Genomic DNA, 24,819 nt, shown 5'->3' with positions numbered 1-24,819 from the left:
TTACAAGTGGTTTTGCTCATGGCACTGGGTCAGTGCAATGGGTCCAGTCATTGCATAGCGCAACTGGATAGCATAGTTACATCTGCAGGCAATAACAATTTATGTTCATGGCTTAGTCAAGCAGAGCAGACCAGGGGCATCAGGTCTAACTGAATTTGGGCTAACCCCATGGACCTTCGGTTGTGTGTGGTCTACTACTATACGTTAAGGTCACTTAGAGCCTCAGGGGCACTGATCTAGCAATCAATCAATCAATCAATCAATCAAACTCAGAACTGCTGTTGATTTGGGAGCAACAACAGCAGCAGGAGTTTTTGCAAGAGATACGACTGATTGGCTCTAGCCCAAGTGGGAGGAGAGAAGTGAAAACAGTTAAAGTACAGGTCAAGGACAGGCAGACTTGATTCAGAACTGCTGTAGTTTTGGGAGCAACAACAGCAGCAGGAGTTTTGCAAGAGATGAGACTGATAGGCTCTAGCCCAAGTGGGAGGAGAGAAGTGAGTCAGTGCTGGGAAAACAGTTGAAAACTGAGGAATTTGGTTTGTAAATTGGTAAATCAGGCAATTTATCAGTCAATTTAAGCAAGACTGTTCTTAGCGAGCGGCAGTGAGTGAGCGGCCTTGTGAGGGAAGTGCCCTGTGAGAAAAATGTGAGTCTTTGGCTGGAGAGTCTTCGGAGAGGAGACGAAAGAAGGAGATGTCAGGCAAGCTGATTCAGTGTGATGCTTGCAGTATGTGGGAGGTCAAGGACACCGCCGGTGCCTCTGGCTGCTACAAATGCGAGAAGTGCATCCAGGTAGAGCTCCTGAGGTAGAGGGCCATGTTGGGGAACTTGAGAAGCAAGTGGATGACCTCCGGTTCGTCCGAGAAACGGAGTCGTTCCTCGACAAGTCCTACAGTACGATTGTTACACCTAAGGTACTGGAAGAGAGAAGGTGGGAGACAGTGAGAACGGGAGGGAAGCATGGAATGCCAACTTCCCCGGGTGTTGTACCTCTTGTGAACAGGTTCACCCACTTAGAAGCTGTCGGGACAGAAGAGGTGTTTACACTGGGCGGCGGACTGGCTTGTGATGCGAATAGGGCTGTTGAGCCAAAACCAAAAAGGCCTAAGGCAGGCAACGCCATTGTAGTGGGAGACTCCATTGTGAGAGGTACGGACAGGGGTTTCTGCGGCAACAGACGGGATGCGAGGATGGTGTGCTGCCTTCCTGGTGCCAGGATCCAGGATGTCACGGCCAGAGTGCAGAAAATCCTCAAGGACGAAGGTGAACATCCGGAAGTGGTAGTGCATGTCGGCACAAACGATGTCGGAAAGAAGGGGATGAATATTCTGCAGCGTGACTTTAGAGAGCTCGGAAAAATGCTGAAAAGCAGGACCTCCAGGGTTGTTATCTCCGGTTTGCTTCCAGTTCCTCGTGCTGGCGAGAGCAGGAACAGGGAGATACGGGACCTGAACGTGTGGCTGAGGAACTGGTGCACGGGGCAGGGATTTAGATTCTTAGATCACTGGGATCTGTTTTGGGGTAAGGGGGAACTGTACAAAAGGGACGGATTGCATCTTAACAGGTGTGGGACCAGCATTCTGGCAGGCAGGTTTGCCACTGCTACACGGGTGGTTTTAAACTGAATAAGGAGGGGCGGGGTGTCGAATGTGATAGTGGAGGATGGAGTTAAAGGGAAAGGGTTTCTTAAATGTGTGAGCGTAGAGACAGAGGGGTGTAAAATGAGGGTAGAAGCAATAGGTAGCAAGGTGAAAAGTAAAAGTGGCAGGCAGACAAAACCAGGGCAAAAATCAAAAAGGGCCACTTTTCAACATAATTGTATAAGGGGTAAGAGTGTTGTAAAAACAAGCCTGAAGGCTTTGTGTCTCAATGCAAGGAGCATTCGTAATAAGGTGGATGAGTTGAATGTGCAGATAGCTATTAATGACTATGCTATAGTTGGGATCACGGAGACATGGCTCCAGGATGACCAAGGCTGGGAGCTGAACATCCAGGGATATTCAATATTCAGGATGGAAAGAGAGAAAGGAAAAGGAGGTGGGGATAGCGTTGTTGATTAGAGAGGAGATTAACGCAATGGAAAGGAAGGACATTAGTTTGGAGGATGTGGAATCGGTATGGGTAGAGCTGCGAAATACTAAGGGGCAGAAAACGCTGGTGGGTGTTGTGTACAGGCCACCTAACAGTAATAGTGAAGTTGGAGATGGTATCAAACAGGAAATTAGAAATGCGTGCGACAAAGGCCAAAACCGTTATAATGGGTGACTTCAATCTACATATAGATTGGGTGAATCAAATTGGCAGGGGTGCTGAGGAAGAGGATTTCTTGGAATGTATGCGGGATAGTTATCTAAATCAACATGTAGAGGAACCAACGAGAGAGCAGGCTATTTTAGACTGGGTATTGAGTAATGAGGAAGGGTTAGTTAGCAGTCTTGTTGTACGTGCCCCCTTGGGCAAGAGTGACCATAATATGGTTGAGTTCTTCATTAGGATGGAGAGTGACATTGTTAATTCAGAAACAATGGTTCTGAACTTAAAGAAAGGTAACTTTGAGGGTATGAGACGTGAATTGGCCAAGATTGACTGGCAATTAATTCTAAAAGGGTTGACGGTGGATATGCAATGGAAGACATTTAAAGACTGCATGGATGAACTACAAAAATTGTTCATCCCAGTTTGGCAAAAGAATAAATCAGGGAAGGTAGTGCATCCGTGGATAACAAGGGAAATCAGGGATAGTATCAAAGTGAAGGATGATGCGTACAAATTAGCCAGAAAAAGCAGCATACCGGAGGACTGGGAGAAATTCAGAGACCAGCAGAGGAGGACAAAGGGCTTAATTAGGAAAGGAAAAATAGATTATGAAAGAAAACTGGCAGGGAACATAAAAACTGACTGCAAAAGTTTTTATAGATATGTGAAAAGAAAGAGATTAGTTAAAACAAATGTAGGTCCCTTGCAGTCAGAAACAGGTGAGTTGATCATGGGGAACAAGGATATGGCGGACCAATTGAATAACTACTTTGGTTCCGTCTTCACTAAGGAAGACATAAATAATCTGCCGGAAATAGCAGGGGACCGCGGGTCAAAGGAGTTGGAGGAATTGAGTGAAATCCAGGTTAGCCGGGAAGTGGTGTTGGGTAAATTAAATGGATTAAAGGCCGATAAATCCCCAGGGCCAGATAGGCTGCATCCCAGAGTACTTAAGGAAGTAGCTCCAGAAATAGTGGATGCATTAGTAATAATCTTTCAAAACTCTTTAGATTCTGGAGTAGTTCCTGAGGATTGGCGGGTAGCAAACGTAACCCCACTTTTAAGAAGGGAGGGAGAGAGAAAACGGGGAATTACAGACCAGTTAGTCTAACATCGGTAGTGGGGAAACTGCTAGAGTCAGTTATTAAAGATGGGATAGCAGCACATTTGGAAAGTGGTGAAATCATTGGACAAAGTCAGCATGGATTTACAAAAGGTAAATCATGTCTGACGAATCTTATAGAATTTTTCGAGGATGTAACTAGTAGCGTGGATAGGGGAGAACCAGTGGATGTGGTGTATCTGGACTTCCAGAAGGCTTTCGACAAGGTCCCACATAAGAGATTAGTTTACAAACTTAAAGCACACGGCATTGGGGATTCAGTATTGATGTGGATAGAGAACTGGCTGGCAAACAGGAAGCAAAGAGTAGGAGTAAACGGGTCCTTTTCACAATGGCAGGCAGTGACTAGTGGGGTACCGCAAGGCTCAGTGCTGGGACCCCAGCTATTTACAATATATATTAATGATCTGGATGAGGGAATTGAAGGCAATATCTCTAAGTTTGCGGATGACACTAAGCTGGGGGGCAGTGTTAGCTGTGAGGAGGATGCTAGGAGACTGCAAGGTGACTTGGATAGGCTGGGTGAGTGGGCAAATGTTTGGCAGATGCAGTATAATGTGGATAAATGTGAGGTTATCCATTTTGGTGGCAAAAACAGGAAAGCAGACTATTATCTAAATGGTGGCCGACTAGGAAAAGGGGAGATGCAGCGAGACCTGGGTGTCATGGTACACCAGTCATTGAAAGTGGGCATGCAGGTGCAGCAGGCAGTGAAGAAAGCGAATGGTATGTTAGCTTTCATAGCAAAAGGATTTGAGTATAGGAGCAGGGAGGTTCTACTGCAGTTGTACAGGGTCTTGGTGAGACCACACCTGGAGTATTGCGTACAGTTTTGGTCTCCAAATCTGAGGAAGGGCATTATTGCCATAGAGGGAGTACAGAGAAGGTTCACCAGACTGATTCCTGGGATGTCAGGACTGTCTTATGAAGAAAGACTGGATAGACTTGGTTTATACTCTCTAGAATTTAGGAGATTGAGAGGGGATCTTATAGAAACTTACAAAATTCTTAAGGGGTTGGACAGGCTAGATGCAGGAAGATTGCTCCCGATGTTGGGGAAGTCCAGGACAAGGGGTCACAGCTTAAGGATAAGGGGGATATCCTTTAAAACCGAGATGAGAAGAACTTTTTTCACCCAGAGAGTGGTGAATCTCTGGAACTCCCTGCCACAGAGGGTAGTCGAGGCCAGTTCATTGGCTATATTTAAGAGGGAGTTAGATGTGGCCCTTGTGGCTAAGGGGATCAGAGGGTATGGAGAGAAGGCAGGTACGGGATACTGAGTTGGATGATCAGCCATGATCATATTGAATGGCGGTGCAGGCTCGAAGGGCCGAATGGCCTACTCCTGCACCTAATTTCTATGTTTCTATGTTTCTAACCTTGATTGTCATCTTGCAAAGCAACAGTTGTACAGTGCAAAATGAGAAGACGTTTCCCAGGGAATACCGGAGCATCGCACATGAAACTTAAAACATTTCATACATAATAACAATAATAACAATCCAGTCCCTGATGAAACAGTATAAATAGTTAAAAGCAGGTAAAACAGCAACATTAAAATACAGTAAAAACAATCATTAAAATGTCCAGGGCAGCTGATTTGAGTGACCAGTGCTAGAGGTATTAAAATGTCATTGCAAAGTCGCAGAATAAGGTGACTGTGAGTACAGAGTGACTGTTTAGCAGCCTCACAGCCTGTGGCTGGAAGCTGTTCAGCAGTCTTGTAGTCCGGGCTTTGATGCTACGGTGTTTCTTGCCTGATGGCAGGATACCCAGGTGTGTGTGGAGGGGGTGCAGTTTGTCCGTAGCTATTCTCAGAGCTTTTTTCAGACAGCGGCTCTGGAACAGTTCTTGTACCGAGTGTAGGGAGACGCCAATGATCCTCTCTGCTCCCCTCACTACCCTCTGCAGAGCCTTCCTGTCTGAGCAGTTGCAGTTGGAGTACCACGTGTTTATGCAGTGTTTGTTAGTTACATAAACCTCATAAGAAGGTATCAGTACAGACCATCTCCAGGTGGTTAAATGGGTTCTGGCTTGTGCAGGAGTGACTCTGACATTTTAAATCTCACTCCAACAGGGCTGTAACAGTTCAGCGGCAGGGTTATGGACGTTCCGCTGTACCACATCCTAGCATCTGCAGGATGGTCAAACGAACGAACTTTCCATACATTTTATAACAATCCCATTGCCAGACCGGGGGTATTTGCCAACTCTATTTTAAGTTCTGTCTATAGTTTCCTCCCAGATGACAGGGGTTACTATTGTTATTACTTGTTCATAAAATAGCATCAGCATGTCTATATCTATGTCATGTCTGAATGCAGGATTATGTTCACTCATCCTTGGTCAACTGATGTAGTGTGTGATGCATGGACTCGTTCCACAGCATGAAGTCACAGAGCTTTGAAATCATCACGTAGTCACTCACGTGACTCCGAAGTAAAATAGTGAGATTAAACCATAATTTACCAGTTTGATCTTTATTTTATGAGGAGTTACGATGAGGGATTACGTGCCCTCCGCTCCCAACCTCTCCTCATAAAAGTCAGCTGGTAGTTCTAGTTTCTCGAATCTTACTATATTCAGTTCATCAACTGTTATCTGTGATTTCACACCGCTGCTTTGAAGATTGACGCGCATGTGGGCTGGTGGGCTCTTCACGTAATCCCTCATCGTAACTCCTCATAAAATAAAGATCAAACTTCAAACTGGTAAGTTCTCGTTTAATCTTACTATTCTCACCCATTACAGGAAGGATGTGGAGACTTTGGAAAGGGTTCAGAAGAGGTTTAGCAGAATGCTGCCTGGATTAGAGGGTATTAGTTATAAGAAAAGGTCAGACATACTTGAACTGTTTCTCTGGACTGTTGAAAGTTTATAAAAATATTAAAGACATAGATAGAGTCAGAACCTTTTGCCTATGGCGGAAATGTCACTGAATAGACGGCATTGTGATAAGGACAGAGGGGAAAAGATTAAAGGAGATATGTGGGGAAAGTTATTGTTTACACAGAGGGTGGTGGGTGCTAGGAAAATACTGCTAGGGGTGGAGGTGGAGGCAGCTACGATAGTGGAGCTTTAGAGACTTTTTGAAATGCAGGTAATGGAAGAAATGCATCACCTGCAGGTAGATGAGATTAACGTAGCATCATTTTCGGTACAGATATTGCGGGCCAAAGGGCCTGTTCCTGTGCTGGTCTACACTGTCAGTGGGAGCTCATTCCTCTTAAGGTTGTTCAATATGATATTATCGTTTACAGCATAACATACGTTTCCTTACCCACAACCTGCAGTTTCATCTCATCCTGAGTCACAGTTGTCAATGTTGATTTCCTGACATAAACGTGACAGGTTTAATCACTGGCGTCATCCAGTTTGAGTCCCTTCACTCTGATGGATGCGTCTCCCTGTGTAAGATTTCCCACCAGCTCATATCGATTTCCTTTATTTACATTTTTAGAAAGGTGTCACGAAAGACAACAGACCATTTTGGTGGATTCCACTTTATCCAGCTGATGGTGATGGAGCTGGGATTCCTGATCGAGGGACTGAAGGAGCAGGGCAGTGTGGCAGTCGCACCCTTCCTCCCAATCACCATGGATGCTCTGTCATTATCAACTTGCATAGAGAAGAGTTTTAAAGTGTGAATATGATTTAGTATTTGAATACAATAACCACACGGTCTTTATCAATAGTTCATCCATACTTGTGACTTGGATTCTCCATCCCATTCCCACTCTGATCCACCTGTTCCTGACCTCCTGCACTATTCTAATAAGGGCCAATCTCAAGTAAAGACATCTCAGTTTCAGTCTGGCCAAGATGGAGCCTTGACCTTGAAGACCGGGAACCGGAGAGGAGGATGGAGGGTGACTGAATTAGGTGGGGGGGGGGGGGGGGGGGAGGGAGAGAGGGGGGGGGGGGTTCTTTGGTTCTGCCCCCTAAGCATTTCTCATTACCTCTGACATCTGCACTAATCAGGAATCTACTTATCTCTGCCTTAAATATATCCACTGACTTTGCCTCCACAGCCATCTGTGGCAATGAATTCCATAGATTCACCACCCTCCTACCAAAGAAATTCATCCTCATCTCCTTCCTAAAAGAACGTCCTTTAATTCTGAGGCTTAAACCTCTCGTCTTCGACTCTCCCACTAGCGGAAGCATCTTCTCCACATCCAAGCCTTTCACTATTCTGTCTGTTTCAATGAGGTCCCCCCTCATTCTTCTAAACTCCAGCGAACATAGGCCCAGTGCTGTCAAATATTCATCTGATGTTATCCTACTCATTCCTGGGATCATTCTGGTGAACCTCCTCTGGACCCTCTCCAGAGCCAGCACATCCTTCCTCAGATATGGTGCCTAAAATTGCTCACAATATTCCAAATGTGGCCTGACTAGCGCCTGAAAGAGTCTCAGCATTACATCCCAACTTTTGCATATAAACCCTCTTGAAATAAATGCTAGCATTGCGTTTGCTTTCTTTACAACTGGTTTGACTTGCAGATTAACTTTTTGTGAATCCTGCACCAGCATTCCCAAGTCACCTTGCACCTCCGATTTCTGGATTCTCTCCCCATTTAGAAAATATCAACGGCTTTTATCCTATTACCAAAATACATGACTCCACACTTTTCCACACCTTTCCATCTGCCACTTCTCTGCCCACTCTCCCAACCTATCCAAGTTCTTCTGCAGAGTCCCTGCTTTCTCTGCACTACCTGCCCATCCACCTATTTTTGTATAATCCGCAAACTTGACCACAAAGCCTTCAATCCCCTCATCCAAATCATTAATATACAACGTGAAGAGCAGCGGCCCCAGCACCGAGCCCTGCGGAACTCTGCTAGTAACTGGCAGCCAACCAGAAAATGCCTGGTTAACCGAATCAGGAGGGGTGGAGGGGTTTTTAACTTCCGCTCCCTAATCTCATCTGCGTGAGGAGCCCCCCCACCGCACACCACCCCTGGGGAAGAAAGGCTGAAGAGGGCTGTGCAAGGTGAGGGTCAACATTCCAGGACAACTGGAATGGAGGCGGCGGCTGCAATGGGGCCTCTGTGGCCACTGCATCGAGGACTGTAAAATGGTGCAAAATGGCAACTGTTGCCCAGACTCAGTGGGTTCTTCTGTACATTATGTACTAACCTGGGGGGATTGTGCTTATTGATGTACGGTGATATTCTTACTGATCTGTATGCAAAAAAGTATTTCACTGTACTTGCTACATGTGATAATAAAGAAACCATTGAACCGAAAATAGACACAAAATGCTGGAGTAATTCAGCGGGCAGGCAGCATCTCTGGATAGAATGAATCGGTGACGTTTCGGGTCGTGACTCTTCTTCAGGAGAACTGAGTCAGTATCGCAGATGCTGTAGAACTCGCCAGTTCTGATACAAACAGCGAGCAAGTCACCAGAAATTGTTCTATTCACGGTTGACCCATTGAACCATTGAGTCAACATTGAATGCAACAATTTCTGGTAACTTTCTCGCTGTTTGTATCAGAAGTTCTGCAGCAGGTTATCCATCTGCGATACTGACTCAGTTCTCCTCTCTCCACTGACACTGCCTGATCTGCAGCGTGTTTCTTGCAGCTGACGTGCATTTTGCAGTTCTGTTTATATCTTTGTTTGTGTTCTCTGTCTCCAGTTTCCTTCCTTAATTTATCAACCAGATAATTTCATCAACAGCAAACCTAGACTCACCCTTTCAGAGATATTTCCTATTTCCGATCCACCCCTCTATACAACCTCTGCAACTTCAGCTAACTTATTTTAAGTTGCAATAATTGTTCAGAGAATAACTGATTAATATTCCATTTTGCTTAGCTTCAGTAGAACTGGTTAGTTCTGATAAAAGAGAGAAAAAGTATCATCCAAAATTCTTGAATTCAATGGAGTCTGCAATGATGCAGTGAGCCCTGTTCTTCAAATTGCATTAGACTGGTTATAAGGAAGTCACAAAAAATAGTCAGAGGGGGAATTGCATGGATGATTAAGATTACAAGCACCAGAAAGCTCAGGATTAACCATGTAGATTGAATAAAAGGGTTTCCCTCGTTCCCCCGCCCATCAACTGCATTTATTCCTTGGGAAAGCAGCCAACATAATGAAGGATCACTCACACCCGAGTTACTCTCTCTTCTCCCCTCCCCCATTACCAGAACCAGAGGCTGACAACAATGTCACTGGAGGTCCCATGATTCTCCCATGAACACCAGCAATGGAGATTAGGCATGATGTTTATCTATGTTTAACCACTAGAAAGTGAAGCCAATCACAAGAAAGTAGACACAAAAAATGGCAGCTGAAATGATCAACCTGTCAATTCCCTCCCGCACACACAGGTATCTCCAGATACATTATCACCATCGCTCCAAGATGGTGGCTGAAGCCTAGAGAGGGATAAAAGTCACTGTTATTCATTGGTGCAGGGGGAGAACCAGGAAGGGGTGAAGATTTGAAAGAGACCCAGCGGGAGAATGGAATGAAATTTTCAGAGAGGAAACAGAACGAAGCTCATTCTTCTTACCGTTGTTCAATGTGATTTTATCATTTACTCCTCAACACTGACTGTTTCCTTACCCAAAACCTGTAGTCCCGTCTCATCCTGAGTCACCTGAATATTTTTCTTCAGAGGGGAATTCCAGGTCCAAACATGACAGAAATAGTTGTTGGTGTCATTCAACGTGAGTCCCCTCACTCTGATGGAGGCATCTCCCTTGTCTAGGTTTCCCACCAGCTCATATCGACCTCCTCTATTTACATTGTCAGTGCCGGGACCACTTGTGGCGTAGGAGCGGGTATGTTTAAAGACAACGGACTCTTCCCATGGAGTCCCCTTCATCCAGAGGATAGTGATCACCCTGCGATTTGCACTCGAGTGTTTGAAGTTGCAGTTCAGTGTGGCACCACCTCCTCTCTTCCCGATCACCATAGATGCGCTGACATCACCTCGGATAGAGAAAGATTTAAAATATGGACATTATTCATTGGTCGGATGCATTCCCCACATTTATTTTATCAATACTTCACCTGTGTCTGTGACCATGTTGATAGACACAAAATGCTGGAGTAACTCAGCAGATCAGGCGGCAACTCTGGAGTAAAGTAGTAGGTAATGTTTGCGAATGGAGGCCTTCTTCAGACCTGAAGAAGAATCTATTCCATTTCTCCATAGATGATGCCTGGCACGTTGTGTTACTCCAGCATTTTGTGTCTATCTTCGGTATAAATCAGCATCTGCAGTTCCTTCCTACACATCTGTGACCATGTTTCTCCATCCCACTCCCACTCTGACCCATCTGTCCCTGACCCTCCTGTGCTGCTCTAGAGCAGTGAAATGTAACTGTAAATGTAACTTCATCTTCTTTATAAATAATATGCAGAATTCTCAAATCAAATTGAATAGAGTAATTGCAGGTGGCCTGATTGCATTTTTATATAACCTACAATGCTGCTAAATCACGCCTAAAACCCTGGAACATTGTGGTGTCAGTCCTGCCCCTCGCTCAACCAAAACTCTAATGACCCACAACATCATAGTTCCATGCATTAATCCAAACTCTACATTCATCTGCCTTACACATAATATGCATAGCATTGAAATAAACACACTTCAGCCCATCAGTTCCACTGCGTTCATTAACCTGGCCCCGCCAGCCCTTCTGATCAGTCTTAAATTGATGTCTACATCCCATTCAATCCCTCCACCTGCTCCAGTTCCCAACCTTCTGACAAACTAGATTAAACCCTCCTGAGTAGCAGCAACACAACGTCCTACATGGAAGGTACGCAAAAATGCTGGAGAAACTCAGCGGGTGCAGCAGCATCTATGGAGCGAAGGAAATAGGCGACGTTTCGGGCCGAAACCCTTCTTCAGACTGGTCCTACATGGATATTGTCGCCCCTCCAGTTGACTTGCATTCAGACCTGATTAATTTTACAGCAATTTATGTTTTAATTCTTGATGAAGGGGAAGTTCTGTTGACAATTTAAGTGGAGTTTAGGGTTAGGGTGGACAATATATCTAACAGGATTGATAAGGAAGGATCCAGTCGATGTAGTATACCTCTACTACATTTTCTATTGCATGTTCTACTACATGGTCATTTTCCATCGAATTATAGGAAGATTGCAGATGGAATATGAAGAGGTGGAGAAGGTGTGTTAGATAAAAATTAACAGAGACACGCACCGAGTGATAATACCTACACAGAAATGAGAGATAAGATAGTTAAACAGAACAATGCCCAAGGAACATGTGGAAAACTCCTTCTGAGACACAGTTAACTAAAACAAATGTGACACATTGAGGCAATGGTTAGTGAAGTGCGAGACGCTGGGCTCAATGATGAAAGTATGAAGTACAAGATTACGATTGGTAAGTGAATAAGAGTAAATATAGAGGTCAGCCAATATCACAGTATCACATGGCTTGATCTCCTCTTGTTGCTACTGCCAGGTAGAAGGTACAGGAAATGTGAACCTTTACCTCAAGAAGGTTCAAGAAGACAATCTTGCCATTTAACAGGTTGTTTTGATTTCACTAAAGATCTCCCTCCTCTGAAAGAAAACCCGACCTCAGGGTACTTACCTGACGGTCCGTTCTTTCACCCTGTAGCGGGAGTGCCTGACTCCCGATGCGGCCGCTGTTGCACTGCTGCTTTATTTCAGGCAGAGAAAGGCTCTTGATCAAACATGTCACCCGCTCGACTCCAACGGAGGAGCGTTCCATCTGGGGGGGGCAGCAACAAGGCGGTAGGACCGCTTACCGGGATCTCCGCCATCCCCGACACCGTGCCGAGCCCAGTCCCGCTAGCGCCTGAGCAGCGGGCTGGATGTAAAGCTACCGAAGTAGCGTCCGGCCGGTGGCTTCCAACTTGTTGGACGGGGACGTCTCTCCACCCGCACGGGGGAGAGACAGCCGCATGAGCCGCATGGAGCGGCTCCTGGAGCAGGAGCTCCAGCGAGACGCGCTTCGTGAGGGGCGCTCTCGCAGGGGAAGTTCAGGCACTCCCTCCACAGTGTCTTGTGCACTGGCCATTGCTTCCTCCTTACCCGAGGGTAGCTTTGGTGACCAGGACTGGGCTGGTCAAGAAGAGGGGATGCTGGCTGATGATGTCGGGAGTATGCAAGGGGTGTAGGAACAGGAAGAGTTGCTGGGTGTGGTGGACCGCTACGTGGCAGCCCCACGTGCAGGAAGGCCGTTAAAGGCCAAACTAGCGGCCAGCATTAACCACCTCTCCAACAGGCCCCTACAGGAGCAGGTGGTCAATGAGGCCTTAGAAACGTATACAGCTCCAGAGAACTGTGAGTCCCTTAAAGTGCCGGCTGTAAACAGCCAAAACTGGGGGCACGTTGGGGCAAATATTCGGAACCAGGAGCTAAAACTGCAGAGGATCCTCAGGCTCCTGACGTCAGCAATCACATCATTTGCTCGTTCCGTGGACAATACGGAGATGACCACGACCTTCGTAAACAAATCATAAGACCTGCCATAAATCCTAAATTTACGGGGTTGTGCAAAACCCCAGCCACTGAGCCAGACCCACTGCTCTTTGGCAAAAACCTCACAAAGCAAATGAAGGGTATGGAAGAGGCCTCAAAAACTTTTGGTCTCATGAGGGTAGGCCCCGGGACGAGCAAGCCAAAAACAATAATTCCCAAGCGGCAGCACCCCATCGCGTCCACCAGTCGACGTCTACCATATGGGACTGGTGAAAGCTCGGGGTCCGCATTCTATCACCGGAAGTCTTCTTTAGACCAGGGCCCAGAGCAGACCACATGGAAAATGCGCCACCCCCCAACATCACCGCCACGTCAGACAACGTGCAAGACTCGTTGGACCAGGAGAAACAGAAGAAATACCCATAACCATGGAGGTAGGTGGGTCTGGTTCCTACCAGCGTATAGAAAGTAGGGGCTTTATACTAACAGGGAGGAGATTACACCTGTTTAAAGAAGCACGGGAGTCTATCACGAGTGATCAGTATATACTCAATGGCATTAGTATATACAAAATGCAATTCATACTAAAATAATTGCCACCAGTTCAACATTCACCCCAGAGGGTATTTTCCCTCTCAGTTAAAGAAAAACGAGAGGGACAATCTGAACTGGTGAGACTAATTACAAAGGGTATCATTGAAAAAACAAAACATGAACCCTTGGAATTCGTATCAAATATATTCACTAAACCCAAAAAAGATGGTGGATGTCACATCATCATTGACTTAACTTCACTAAATATGTTTGTTAAGTATATACATTTCAAAATGGAAACGTTTGTTACTGCCAAACAACTAATTTCCAAAGGATACTTCATGGCAAGCATTGATCTTAAAGATGCTTACTATTCAGTACCATTCACAAGGATCATTGCAGATACCTGAAATTTACGTGGATGGGGCAGCAATGGCAGTTTAAAGCGTTACCCAATGGATTCACATCAGCCCTAAGAATATTCACCAAGATACTAAAACCAGCTCTGGCAATATTAAGAAGACAAAAACATATTGTCATGGCATATCTTGATGATATCTTAATAGTAGGCAAGACCATGGAATTGACTATGTCAGCTGTATCAGCTACCAAACAGTTGTTCGAAACCCTGGGATTGTCTTACATCCAGATAAATCTAAGTTGAAGCCATCCACAATCATGGACTACTTGGGCTTCACAATTAATTCAGTCTACGTGACTGTAACATTGCCAAGAGACAAAACAGTTGAATTGGCACAAGCATGCAACAATTTATGGTCAACGAACGACCAACTATTCGACAAGTAGCAGAGTAATTGGGAAAATGATAGCAGCATTTCCGGCTACACAATTCGGACCTTTGCACTATCAAAACTTACAAAGAGCAAAGGTACAGGCACCAAAACGACATGCAGGTCATTATGATCGTGTCATGAAGTTACCCACTGAAGCAATATCAGAACTACAGTGGTGGGCAAAAAACGTTTGGCATAGTTTCAGCCCTATTATCATCACTAACCCTACGTTAGTTATCCAAACAGATGCCAGTGCTCAAGGCTGGGGAGCAACTAACTCCATATCCAGCACAGGTGGTAGATGGACTAACCCAGAGTCATCATTACTACTTACACTGGGCATTAATTATCTAGAGATGTTGGGTGCCTTTTATGGTTTAAAAGCATATGCATCAAATATGCATCACTTGCATGTACGGTTACAAATAGATAATACTACGGTGGTGGCTTACATTAACCATATGGGCGGCATAAAATCGTTATCATGCGACAAGTTGGTCAACACAATTTGGCAATGGTGTGTCGAAAGACATATTTGACTATCAGCAACTTACCTGCCAGGTAAGCTAATTACAGTGGCAGACACCAGGTCACGTAAATTTAATGACAACATCGAATGGATGTTAAACCCCAAAGAATTTGCAAAAGTTATCAAACAATATGGCACGCCAGATATCGATTTATTTGCATCAAGGCTAAATCACCAGGTACCTATTTATGTCGCTTGGGAACCAGACCCTGAGGCAGCAGCGGTCGATGCGTTCGCGCTGGATTGGGGAAATTCTTCTTCTATGCATTTCCTCCCTTCTGACTCATCAGTTGGGTACTACGCAAAATACAAATGGACTCTGCTTCAGGTATTTTGATAGTACCCGACTGGCCTACTACCATGGTTCCCAATACTCCATGACATGGTTGTTGAAACTCCGATGGTATTCCCCAGTGACCCAGAGTTATTAACACCCAGTGTCGGACATAAGCCACCCGTGCCATGAAATAATCAAACTCCTGGGTTGCAGATTCTGCACAGACCACTTCTGGGACTGGGATTATCAGAACAAACCATCGACACCATGTCAGCATCCCTCCGAACATCCACTAAAAAACAGTACTTGTCCAGCATCAAAAAAATGGGAGAAGTACTGCTTGGATACAGGGACCACCTACTCAACCGCTACAGTTACCAACGTACTTGAATTCCTGGCGAACCTTCACCACGATGAAGGAATCAGCTACAGAGCCATCAACACAGTCAGAAGTGCACTGTCTGTCTATTTAAAACAAGCTCCAGGACAACAGGCCATGGGGTCCCACCCGCTGGTGGTCAAGCTAATGAAGGGTATTTACGACTCTAACCCCCTAGACCAAGGTACACCCATATATGGGATGTCAGTGTGGTCCTGACATACCTCAGGGGATGGCCACCAGCCAGATCCCTCAACCTGGAACAATCTATGCTCAAAACACTCATGTTGATGGCACTTGTATCTGCACAGAGGGTCCAGTCACTACACCTATTGCGACTGGACAGCATGCTCACAGCTCCAGACCAGATCTCTGTCATTATCCAGGGACTGATCAAACAGAGCAGACCAGGAACACCTAATCCAGTCGTGGAATTCCGGGCTTACCCGCCAGAACCACGGTTATGTGCCATGACCCACCTACTGTCCTACATAGACACAACCAAAAATATTCAAGGGAGTGGAAAAGCCTTGTGGGTCAGTCATAAAAAACCTTATGGTCGGGTGACGAGCCAAACCATTTCGAGATGGCTCAAGCAGGTACTAAAAGCTGCTGGGATAAACACTAACATGTACAAATCTCACTCCACCAGGGCAGCATCCACGTCGACGGCCAAAAGAATGGACGTGCCTATATGGCTACAGCAGGATGGTCGGGGGAAAGACCGTTCAGAATTGTTTTATAATAAGCCGTTGGCAAAACCTGCTTTATTTGCAGAAATCTTTTTACAGACTGCAAATATTTAATTTAAGCCCAGGGGAGCAATTTAATTTCTTTGTTGTTATTGTTAAAAAATACCATTGTGTTTTCCTACAAACAAATTCATTGGTTGATTACGATAACACACTTCCTCCCTCAAGGACTTCGGCAGTGAGTGAAGTAATAACTGTTACACGGTTTGAAATCACAGAGCTTTAAAATCTTCACGTAGTCACTCACGTGACTCCGAAGTAAAATAGTAAGATTAAACGAGAACTTACCAGTTTGAAGTTTGATCTGTATTTTATGAGGAGTTACGATGAGGGATTACATGCCCTCCGCTCCCACCCTCAATAATATGGGTCAAACTGATAACTGATGTCTCCTTTTCTTTACTATGTTTATTTCAATAATTGTGTCTATCTGTGATTCCACACAGCTGCTTTGAAGTATACCGCGCATGCGTGCTGAGCGGGCTCTTCACGTAATCCCTCATCGTAACTCCTCATAAAATACAGATCAAATTTCAAACTGGTAAGTTCTCGTTTAATCCTACTATTATGTTGCATCAATGTGCCTGCAAAGTTGCAGCAATTAATAATTGTATGGTTCTAATCCCAGTGCATATGAATATTAAACACACCTGACTGGAGTAATTTGGAGGATTGTGGGGAAAGGATGGGGGACTGGGACTGATGGATGTCTATGGACAGAGGGCTCTGGGGAATAGATGGATTTCACAAATACTTGTGGAAAGTTTCTTTCCTCCTGCTTATGATTCAAAAACCGCAGATCAGGAAAAAAGCGGTCTGACATTTATGACAGAGGTCAAGAAATTCCCTCCAAGAATGTTTGTGAACCTTCTGAATTTTCCATCCCAGAGTTTAGTTTATTGTCACCTGTACCAAGGTACGGTGAAAAGCTTTTATTGCATGCTAACCAGTCAACGAAAAGACTATACATGATTACAATCAAGCAATCCACATTATGCAGAAGCTGTGGATAAAAAGTAGTTGAGTAAGTTCAAACCAAAGGTCCACAGTTTTTCTGGGTCTCATGGAGATCACTCTGGGGATCTCTCAGTGAATGAACAAGGTCCAGAATTAGCCATGATTTTATGGATGAGAGTTGGTTCGAGCATCTGTGTTCTGACTCCTTCTCCCATTTCACGTAATAGTCTAAGCATTGTTTTAAAAACCAGGGACTACCCCTACCTGTTCACTAACACTGCCTGAACAAATGCTTTCTCTCCAATCTGCCAGGGTCAATTTTGATTCTCTGTTTCACCATTCTATACTTAATGCTGCCTCGAGAAAGTATCCAGCATTATCAAGGACAACTAATACTCTAACATTCTCATACCAGTAGATACAAAATTTGAAAGTAGATGCCACCAGATGGAAGAACAACTTCTTACCTATTGTTAGTGTCTTGAATGGACCTCACAAATGCTAGGGTTGAATTACCCGATCTTCCAATCTACCACGTTAAACGCTTGCACTACTCTTTAGTAGCACTTTCACTATAGCTGCCATACTACATTCTCCACTTTGTTTATTTTCTATTTTACAGTGCCTGATGCACACATCTAAGGTATGATTCTTCCAACCTCATCTATTGCATTCTGTGTCCCCAATGTGACGAATACTTGTGTTCAGTCTGCCAGGGCCTGCTGGAGCTCCTGGTTACCAAGCTTTTTAACTACTCTTTCTGTTCTCACACCGATCTGTTGCTGGCCTTGTGTATTATCAGTGTGAGAACACACGCAAACAGGAAGAACAGCACCTTATGGTCAACTTGTGTAACTTATAACCCAACCGTATGAACACTGAACTCTCAAAGTTCAAGTAATACCTCCCCCCCCGCCCCCTCCACCAGCCCACTGTGCACACATTGCTCCCATTATCCCTGTCACACTGCTCCTTTCTTCTCCCGTATTCATCTCCCATCCTCGAATCCCATAGTTCCTTCAATCACAAGTCTTTCACCTGCCCATCTCCCCTGGCCCATTCCATCCATTTGCCTCCGCCTTTACATTTTGTTTCCTTGTCTGACACCTTTTACCACTTTTCACCTCTCGCCATTATCACTGTCTCCACCCATCTGATAAGCATCTCCCAAGTGCCCCCCCCCCCCCCCCTCCACCTCCATCCACCTATCATTGGGCAAGCTTTGCCCCGTTCCCATCTTTCTCCCTACTACTCCATCAGTTTGAAGGGAACCGACCCGGATAATTGCCTGTCCATTTCCTTCACCGATGCTGCTTGACCCACTGTGTCTTCAGCACTTTGTGTTTTGCTCATGGTTCCAGCATCTGCAGTTTCTAGTGCCTCAATGGTATCATTTGACTGGATAGCACTCGGAAAAATTTCACTGTATCTCAGTGCACTAGACAATAATAAACCAATACCAATATCTGAAACTTAACTGGAAGAGATATATGTGACTATAACAGCAGCCCAGATGTGGCAATGACATCACCCCATTCCACAGTGACTGTACATCATGGTCAAGGCAGAAATGAGGAGTATGAGTGAAGATGGTTATCAAACGTACAGGAGGATTTTGATCAGCGGGGCAAGTGGGTTGAGGGTTGGTTAATAGAGTTAAATTCAGTTTAGTGCAACGTGTTGTATTTTAGGCAGTCAAACCAGGGCATGATCTCCCAGTGATGTAGCCAACAAGTCAGCAGCTTGAACAATTGCCAGCCATGGCAGTAACATCGGAATCACAGGAAGCAGGAAGGAAGACAAATTGTTTGTTTGCAGCACAGTAATTCCTCACCTGATGCTGTGATTCGCCCATGTGGCCTTTGAAACTTTGCTCCTGCTTGTGTGAGCTCAACACGACAGTTGAGGCCCTTGTTTGTATCCGTCGTTATCAGCTGATTAATGATTATGGAAGCATCGTTCTTCCGAGGGTCCCCCATTGGTCTGTAGCGAGCTCCTACATTATCCACGATCTCATTTTTATACTTGCCGCTCGATAGATAATTTGTGTATTTGAAAAAGGTCTTCGTGGGCTCCTTGGACCACTTCTCTTTCCAGATGATGCTGATGTTGCCTTTGTATTGAGGGTGAGGGTGAATGAACTTGCAGTACAGAACCACGAGCTTCCCCTCCCTCCCCATCACCATGTCCGGTGTCTCCATGGTCCAACCATTGACACTGAAGCCTGTGAAGACACAGAGATGTAACGTTAAGACTGAACTGAGGGCCACAGTCACTGTAGGAGGCTGCGCCCACCCTGGGTCCCTGCCCTTGTGGAAGGCGGTTGAACTGCGATGCTGCTGTGCTGTTTGTCACCCTCACCATGTGGTGAGCTGTGAGAAATGGGGAGGTGGGACTGTGACACTAACAGTGGTTCCCCTCCTCCGAGCTGTGCCGGCTCTTCACGGGAGCCACATCTCTCACAGCTATAAGCTGCTGTCCGGGAGAGACCTTGCATTTACATCACTTCCCTCACAGTTAGGGGGTGGTCCACAGAGCTTCACAGGGTTGAAGTGTTGGCGGTGAAGTAGCGATGGGATTGCAACAGGCAAGTAGTGCACAGCAAGATCCCACTAAGGAAGTACCTGACCACTAATCGAGGATGTACACAGCTGGCACAGTGGAGCAGCTAGTGGAGCTGCTAACTCACAACTCTAGGGACTCAGAGTTTAATCCTGACCTCAGATGCTGTGTACAGTTTGCACTTTCCATTTATAACTGCATGGGTTTCTCTTTCTTAGTTTGTTTAGAACATCCCTAAGATAGAAACATAGAAACATATAAAATAGGTGCAGGAGGAGGCCATATGGCCCTTCTAGCCAGCACCGCCATCCATTGTGATCATGGCTGATCGTCCCCAATCAATAACCCGTGCCTGCCTTCGCCTCATATCCCTTGATTCCACTAGCCCCTAGAGCTCTATCTAACTCTCTCTTAAATCCATCCAGTAATTTGGCCTCCACTGCCCTCTGTGGCAGGGAATTATACAAATTCACAACTCTTTGGGTGAAAAGATTTTTTTCTCACGTCAGTCTTAAATGGCCTCCCCTTTATTCTAAGACTGTGGCCCCTGGTTCTGGACTCGCCCAACATTGGGAACAATTTTCTGTATCTAGCTTGTTCAGTCCTTTTATAATTTTATGTTTCTATAAGATGCCCCCTCATCCTTCTAAACTCCAGCCTAGTCTTTTCAATCTTTCCTGATATGACAGTCCCGCCATCCCAGGGATCAATCTCGTGAACCTACGCTGCACTGCCTCAATCACAAGAACGTCCTTCCTCAAATTAGGAGACCAAAACTGTACACAATACTGCAGATGTGGTCTTACCAGGGCCCCATACAACTGCAGAAGAACCTCTTTACTCCGATACTGAAATCCTCTTGTTATGAAGCCTAACATTCCATTAGCTTTCTTCACTGCCTGCTGTACCTGTAAGCCAACTTTCAGTGACTGGTGTACAAGGCCACCCAGGTCTCGCTGCACCTCCCCCTTACCTAACCTAACCCAATTGAGATAATAATCTACCCTCTTGTTTTTGCCGCCAAAGTGGATAACCTCACATTTATCTATATTCTACTGCATCTGCCACTCATCTGCCCAATCACTCAACCTGTCCAGGTCACCCTGCAACCTCCTAACATCCTCTTCACAGTTCACACTGCCACCCAGCTTTGTGTCATCCGCAAACTTGCTAGTGTAGCTCCTAATTCCCTCTTCCAAATCATTAATATATATGGTAAATAGTTGCGGCCCCAACACCAAGCCTTGCGGCACTCCACTCGCCACTGCCTGCCATTCTGAAAAGGACCCGTTCACTCATACTCTTTGCTTCCTGTTTGCCAACCAATTTTCTATTCATGTCAACACCCTACCCCCAATACCATGTGCTCTAATTTTAGTCACCAGTCTCCCATGCGGGACCTTATCTAAGGCTATCTAAATGTCTAGATACACTGCATCCACTGGCTCCCCTTCATCCATTTACTTGTCATATCCTCAAAATATTCCAGAAGATTAGTCAAGCATGATTTCCCTTTCATAAATCCATGTTGACTTGGATTAATCCTTTTACTGCTATCCAAATGCCCCATTATTACCTCTTTAATAATTGACTCCAGCATCTTTCCCACCACCGAAGTCAGGCTAACTGGTCTGCAATTCCCAGTTTTCTCTCTCGCTCCTTTCTTGAAAAATGGGATAACATTAGCAATCCTCCAATCCACAGGAACTGATCCTGAATCTATTGAACATTAGAAAATGATCACCAATGCGTCCACTATTTCGAGAGCCACCTTCCTGTGGACCCTGGGATGCAGGCCATCAGGCCCCGAGAATTTATCATCCTTCAGTCCCATTAGCCTGCCCAATACTATTTCTCGCCAAATGAAAATTTATTTCAGTTCCTCACCCCCTTAGAACCTCTGTCCTCCTGGGAGATTGTTTGTGTCTTCCTTATTAAAGACAGATCCGAAGTACCTATTCAACTCTTCTGCCATTTCCTCGTTGCCCATAATAATTTCACCCGTGTCTGCCTTCAAGGGACCCACATTTAACTTTGCTACTCTTTTTCCCTTAACATATCTAAAGAAGCTTTTACTGTCCTTCTATATTCTTGGCCAGCTTCCCCTCGTACTTCATCTTTTCAGCCCGTATTGCCCGTTTTGTTTCCTTCTGTTCTCCTATGAAAGTTTCCCAATCCTCTGGCTTCTGGCTACTGTTTGCTTAAATCTTTTCGTTTAGTTTTATTCTATCCCTAACTTCTCTTGTTAGCCACGGTTGCCTCCTACTCCCCTAAGAATCTTTCTTCCTTTTTGGAATGAAATGATCCTGCGTCTCCTGGATTATGCCCAGAAACTCCTGCCATTGCTGTTCCACCGTCATTCCTGCTAGGATCCCTTTCCAGTCTATTTTGGCCAGCTCCCCTCTCATGCCTTCATATTCCCCTTTGTTCAACTGCATCACTGCCACTTCCGATTTAACGTTCTCCTTCTCGAATTGCAGATTAAAATTAATCATATTATGATCACTACCTCCAAGCGGTTCCTTTGACTCCAGCATCTAAGTCAGGCTAACAGGTCTGTAATTCCCCGTTTTCTCTCTCGCTCCTTTCTTGAAAAGTGGGATAATATTAGCTATCCTCCAATCCACAGGAACTGATCCTGAATCTATTGAACATTGGAAAATGATCACCAATGCGTCCACTATTTTTAGAGCCACCTCCCTGAGGACCCTGGGATGCAGACCATCAGGCCCAGGGGATTTATCATCCTTCAGTCCCATTAGACTACCCAATACTATTTCTCGCCTAATAAAATGTTCTTTCAGTTCCTTTATCCCCTTAGATCCTCTGTCCTCCAGTACATCTGGGAGATTGTTTGTGTCTTCCTTAGTGAAGACAGATCCGAAGTACCAACTTTTCTGCCATTTCCTTGTCCCCATTATAATTTTACCCGTGTCTGCATTCAAGGGACCCACATTTGACTTTGCTACTCTTTTTCCCATAACATATCTAAAACAGCTTTTACTGTCCTTCCTTATATTCCTGGCCAGCTGCCCCTCATACTTCATCTTTTCAGCCCGTATTGCCCGTTTTGTTTCCATCTGTTGTCCTATGAAAGTTTCCCAATCCTCTGGCTTCCGACTACGCTTTTCTGTGTTATACATCTTTTAGTTTTATTCTATCCCTAACTTCTCTTGTCATCCACGGTTGCCTCCTACTTAGAATCTTTCATCCTTTTTGGAATGAAATGATCCTGCATCTTCCGGATTATGCGCAGAAATTCCTGCCATTCCTGTTCCATCGTCATTTCTGTTAAGATCCCTTTCCAGTCTACCTTGGCCTGCTCCTCTCTCATGCCTTCATAGTCCCCTTTGTTCAACTGCATCACTGACACTTTAACCTTCTCCTTCTCAAATTGATGCGCATCGTTAATTAACAGACTATGTTGCCCTCAGTGTTTCGGTGAGTGGTAGAAACTGGGGCTGGGGAGCTATGGATTGATTTTTGAGCTGAATTACTGCTCAATTCTTGTGATATTCTAATTGCTGTGCTAATCCACGAGAATTCTGATTACTGCTCCAATGCTCAGGACATTTTAATTACTGCACTAATTTTCGTGACTTTCTCGTTTCTGCTCTAAATTCTAGGGGCATTGGACCAGTTCTGCAGCAGGAAAGACCTCTCCAAGATCAATGGGTTGCACCTCAGCCACACTGGGACAATGTCGTAGTAGGGAGATTTATTGGTGCACGAGGAAGAGTTTGAGCCGAACAGACAAAGTAATGGATCAGTATCTATTACTAGTGTGTGGCAACAGAAAAGAGAAATAAGGTGCACCAAGATTGCAAGTGTCAGATATTACGAAAATAGTAAATATGTGAGTGAGCCTGGTTATTCATAGGTAGAAATATCTATATGGAAAAATGATGCAGAGTTGGGGCAGGACCAGACATTTAATGGTTCTGGCTACAAGGTGTTGATAATGGAGAGGGAAGGGACATTTTAGATGGGCGGTAATACTGATTGAGGAAAATTAGTATTGGTTTATTATTTTCATGTATACTGAGATAGGCGAAAAATTATTTTGTGTGTTATCCGGCTAAATCGTACCATTCATGATTACATCACGTAGTGCATTAGAGAAAACAAACAGAGTAAAGAATATAGCATTGCACCTACAGAGGAAGTGTCGTTTAATAAAAATGTTTGTGGCCACAACAAGGTATATTGGAAGATCGGGGATTCATTCTTCGCATGAGATGTTATTTTGAGAAAGTATTATCCCAGGTGCAGGTGTTCACTGTACCTCAGTACATGTGACAATAATAAACCAAAACCAATTTGATTAGGATCAGATTCAACAATGAGAGCAAAGACATTCAGTGCAACACAGGAAGCCATTCGGCTGTTCAAGCCTGGTCAACAGTCAATATGATTATGGCTCTTAATCGCTAATCAATACAGAATTGAACTTTGTCCCCATTCCCCTTGATTTCTTTAGCCTGGGAATATATTCAGCTCCTTGCTGAAGACAAGAGGTGGCTTGGCTTGAACTACTTTTAATTCGATAATTCTATAGGTGCATTACTCTCAGTGAAGATATTTCTCATCATCTTCACTTTTAAACTATGCCAAGGACACAACGCCCTTCACCCCCTCTCAAGGGCTAATATCTTCATCCAGAAGTGTGGGGTCGACAACTAAACACAATCTCCCCAGCTGCTCTGACTCCAGCCTTATAATCTCAAACCGATCATTTACTGTATTGTAAAATGTTTGTATTAAAGGTCTTCACACACATACATATTCCCTTTCTGGAAGACTGCCTGTCACCTTAAGTACAGCATCAAAAGACTGATCCTGCTCTGTTTCCACGGACACACAAGTCTATCTCATACAGTTAATCATTTCACTCACAGTGAAACAGCCAGAAAAGCAACTGCTGTTCCTTATTAAAGGATACTTACGATCAGCGGTGACAGGCAGTGCAAAGGCACAAAGCAAAATGAACAGCATTCTCTTCTCTCGTTGAGCTTTCAAATGCCGTAAGTCTACCCACTGGACGAGTAGAACCGAGACTCCTGCAGTTTTCTGTAGTTTTCTGAATTTTACATTTAACATAGAATGTAAAAGGGCTCAAGAGACTTTGCAAGAATTGTCATACAGCTTCAAATGGAGAAGTCAATTTTGACACATTGCATTTCAATCAAACAGTCCTTGTCC

General features: G+C 44.8%; 1 protein-coding gene across 1 annotated transcript; it reads right to left on the bottom strand.

Annotated features, from left to right (window-relative positions):
* LOC116971577 lies at window positions 1–24,819 on the bottom strand. The gene is made up of 5 exons (XM_033018812.1): window positions 24,564–24,819; window positions 18,890–19,279; window positions 9,969–10,337; window positions 6,835–7,000; window positions 1–82 (listed from the first exon to the last, which is right to left on the bottom strand). The coding sequence occupies exons 1-5, from the start codon at window positions 24,715–24,717 to the stop codon at window positions 1–3; spliced, it is 1,161 nt and encodes a 386-aa protein (XP_032874703.1). The 5' UTR covers window positions 24,718–24,819.

Source organism: Amblyraja radiata, chromosome 3 (genome assembly GCF_010909765.2).
Source record: "Amblyraja radiata isolate CabotCenter1 chromosome 3, sAmbRad1.1.pri, whole genome shotgun sequence".
In the NCBI taxonomy this organism is placed as follows: Eukaryota; Metazoa; Chordata; class Chondrichthyes; order Rajiformes; family Rajidae; genus Amblyraja; species Amblyraja radiata.
Note: the sequence above shows the minus strand (reverse complement) of the source record. Positions and strands in the feature narration are given on the sequence as shown.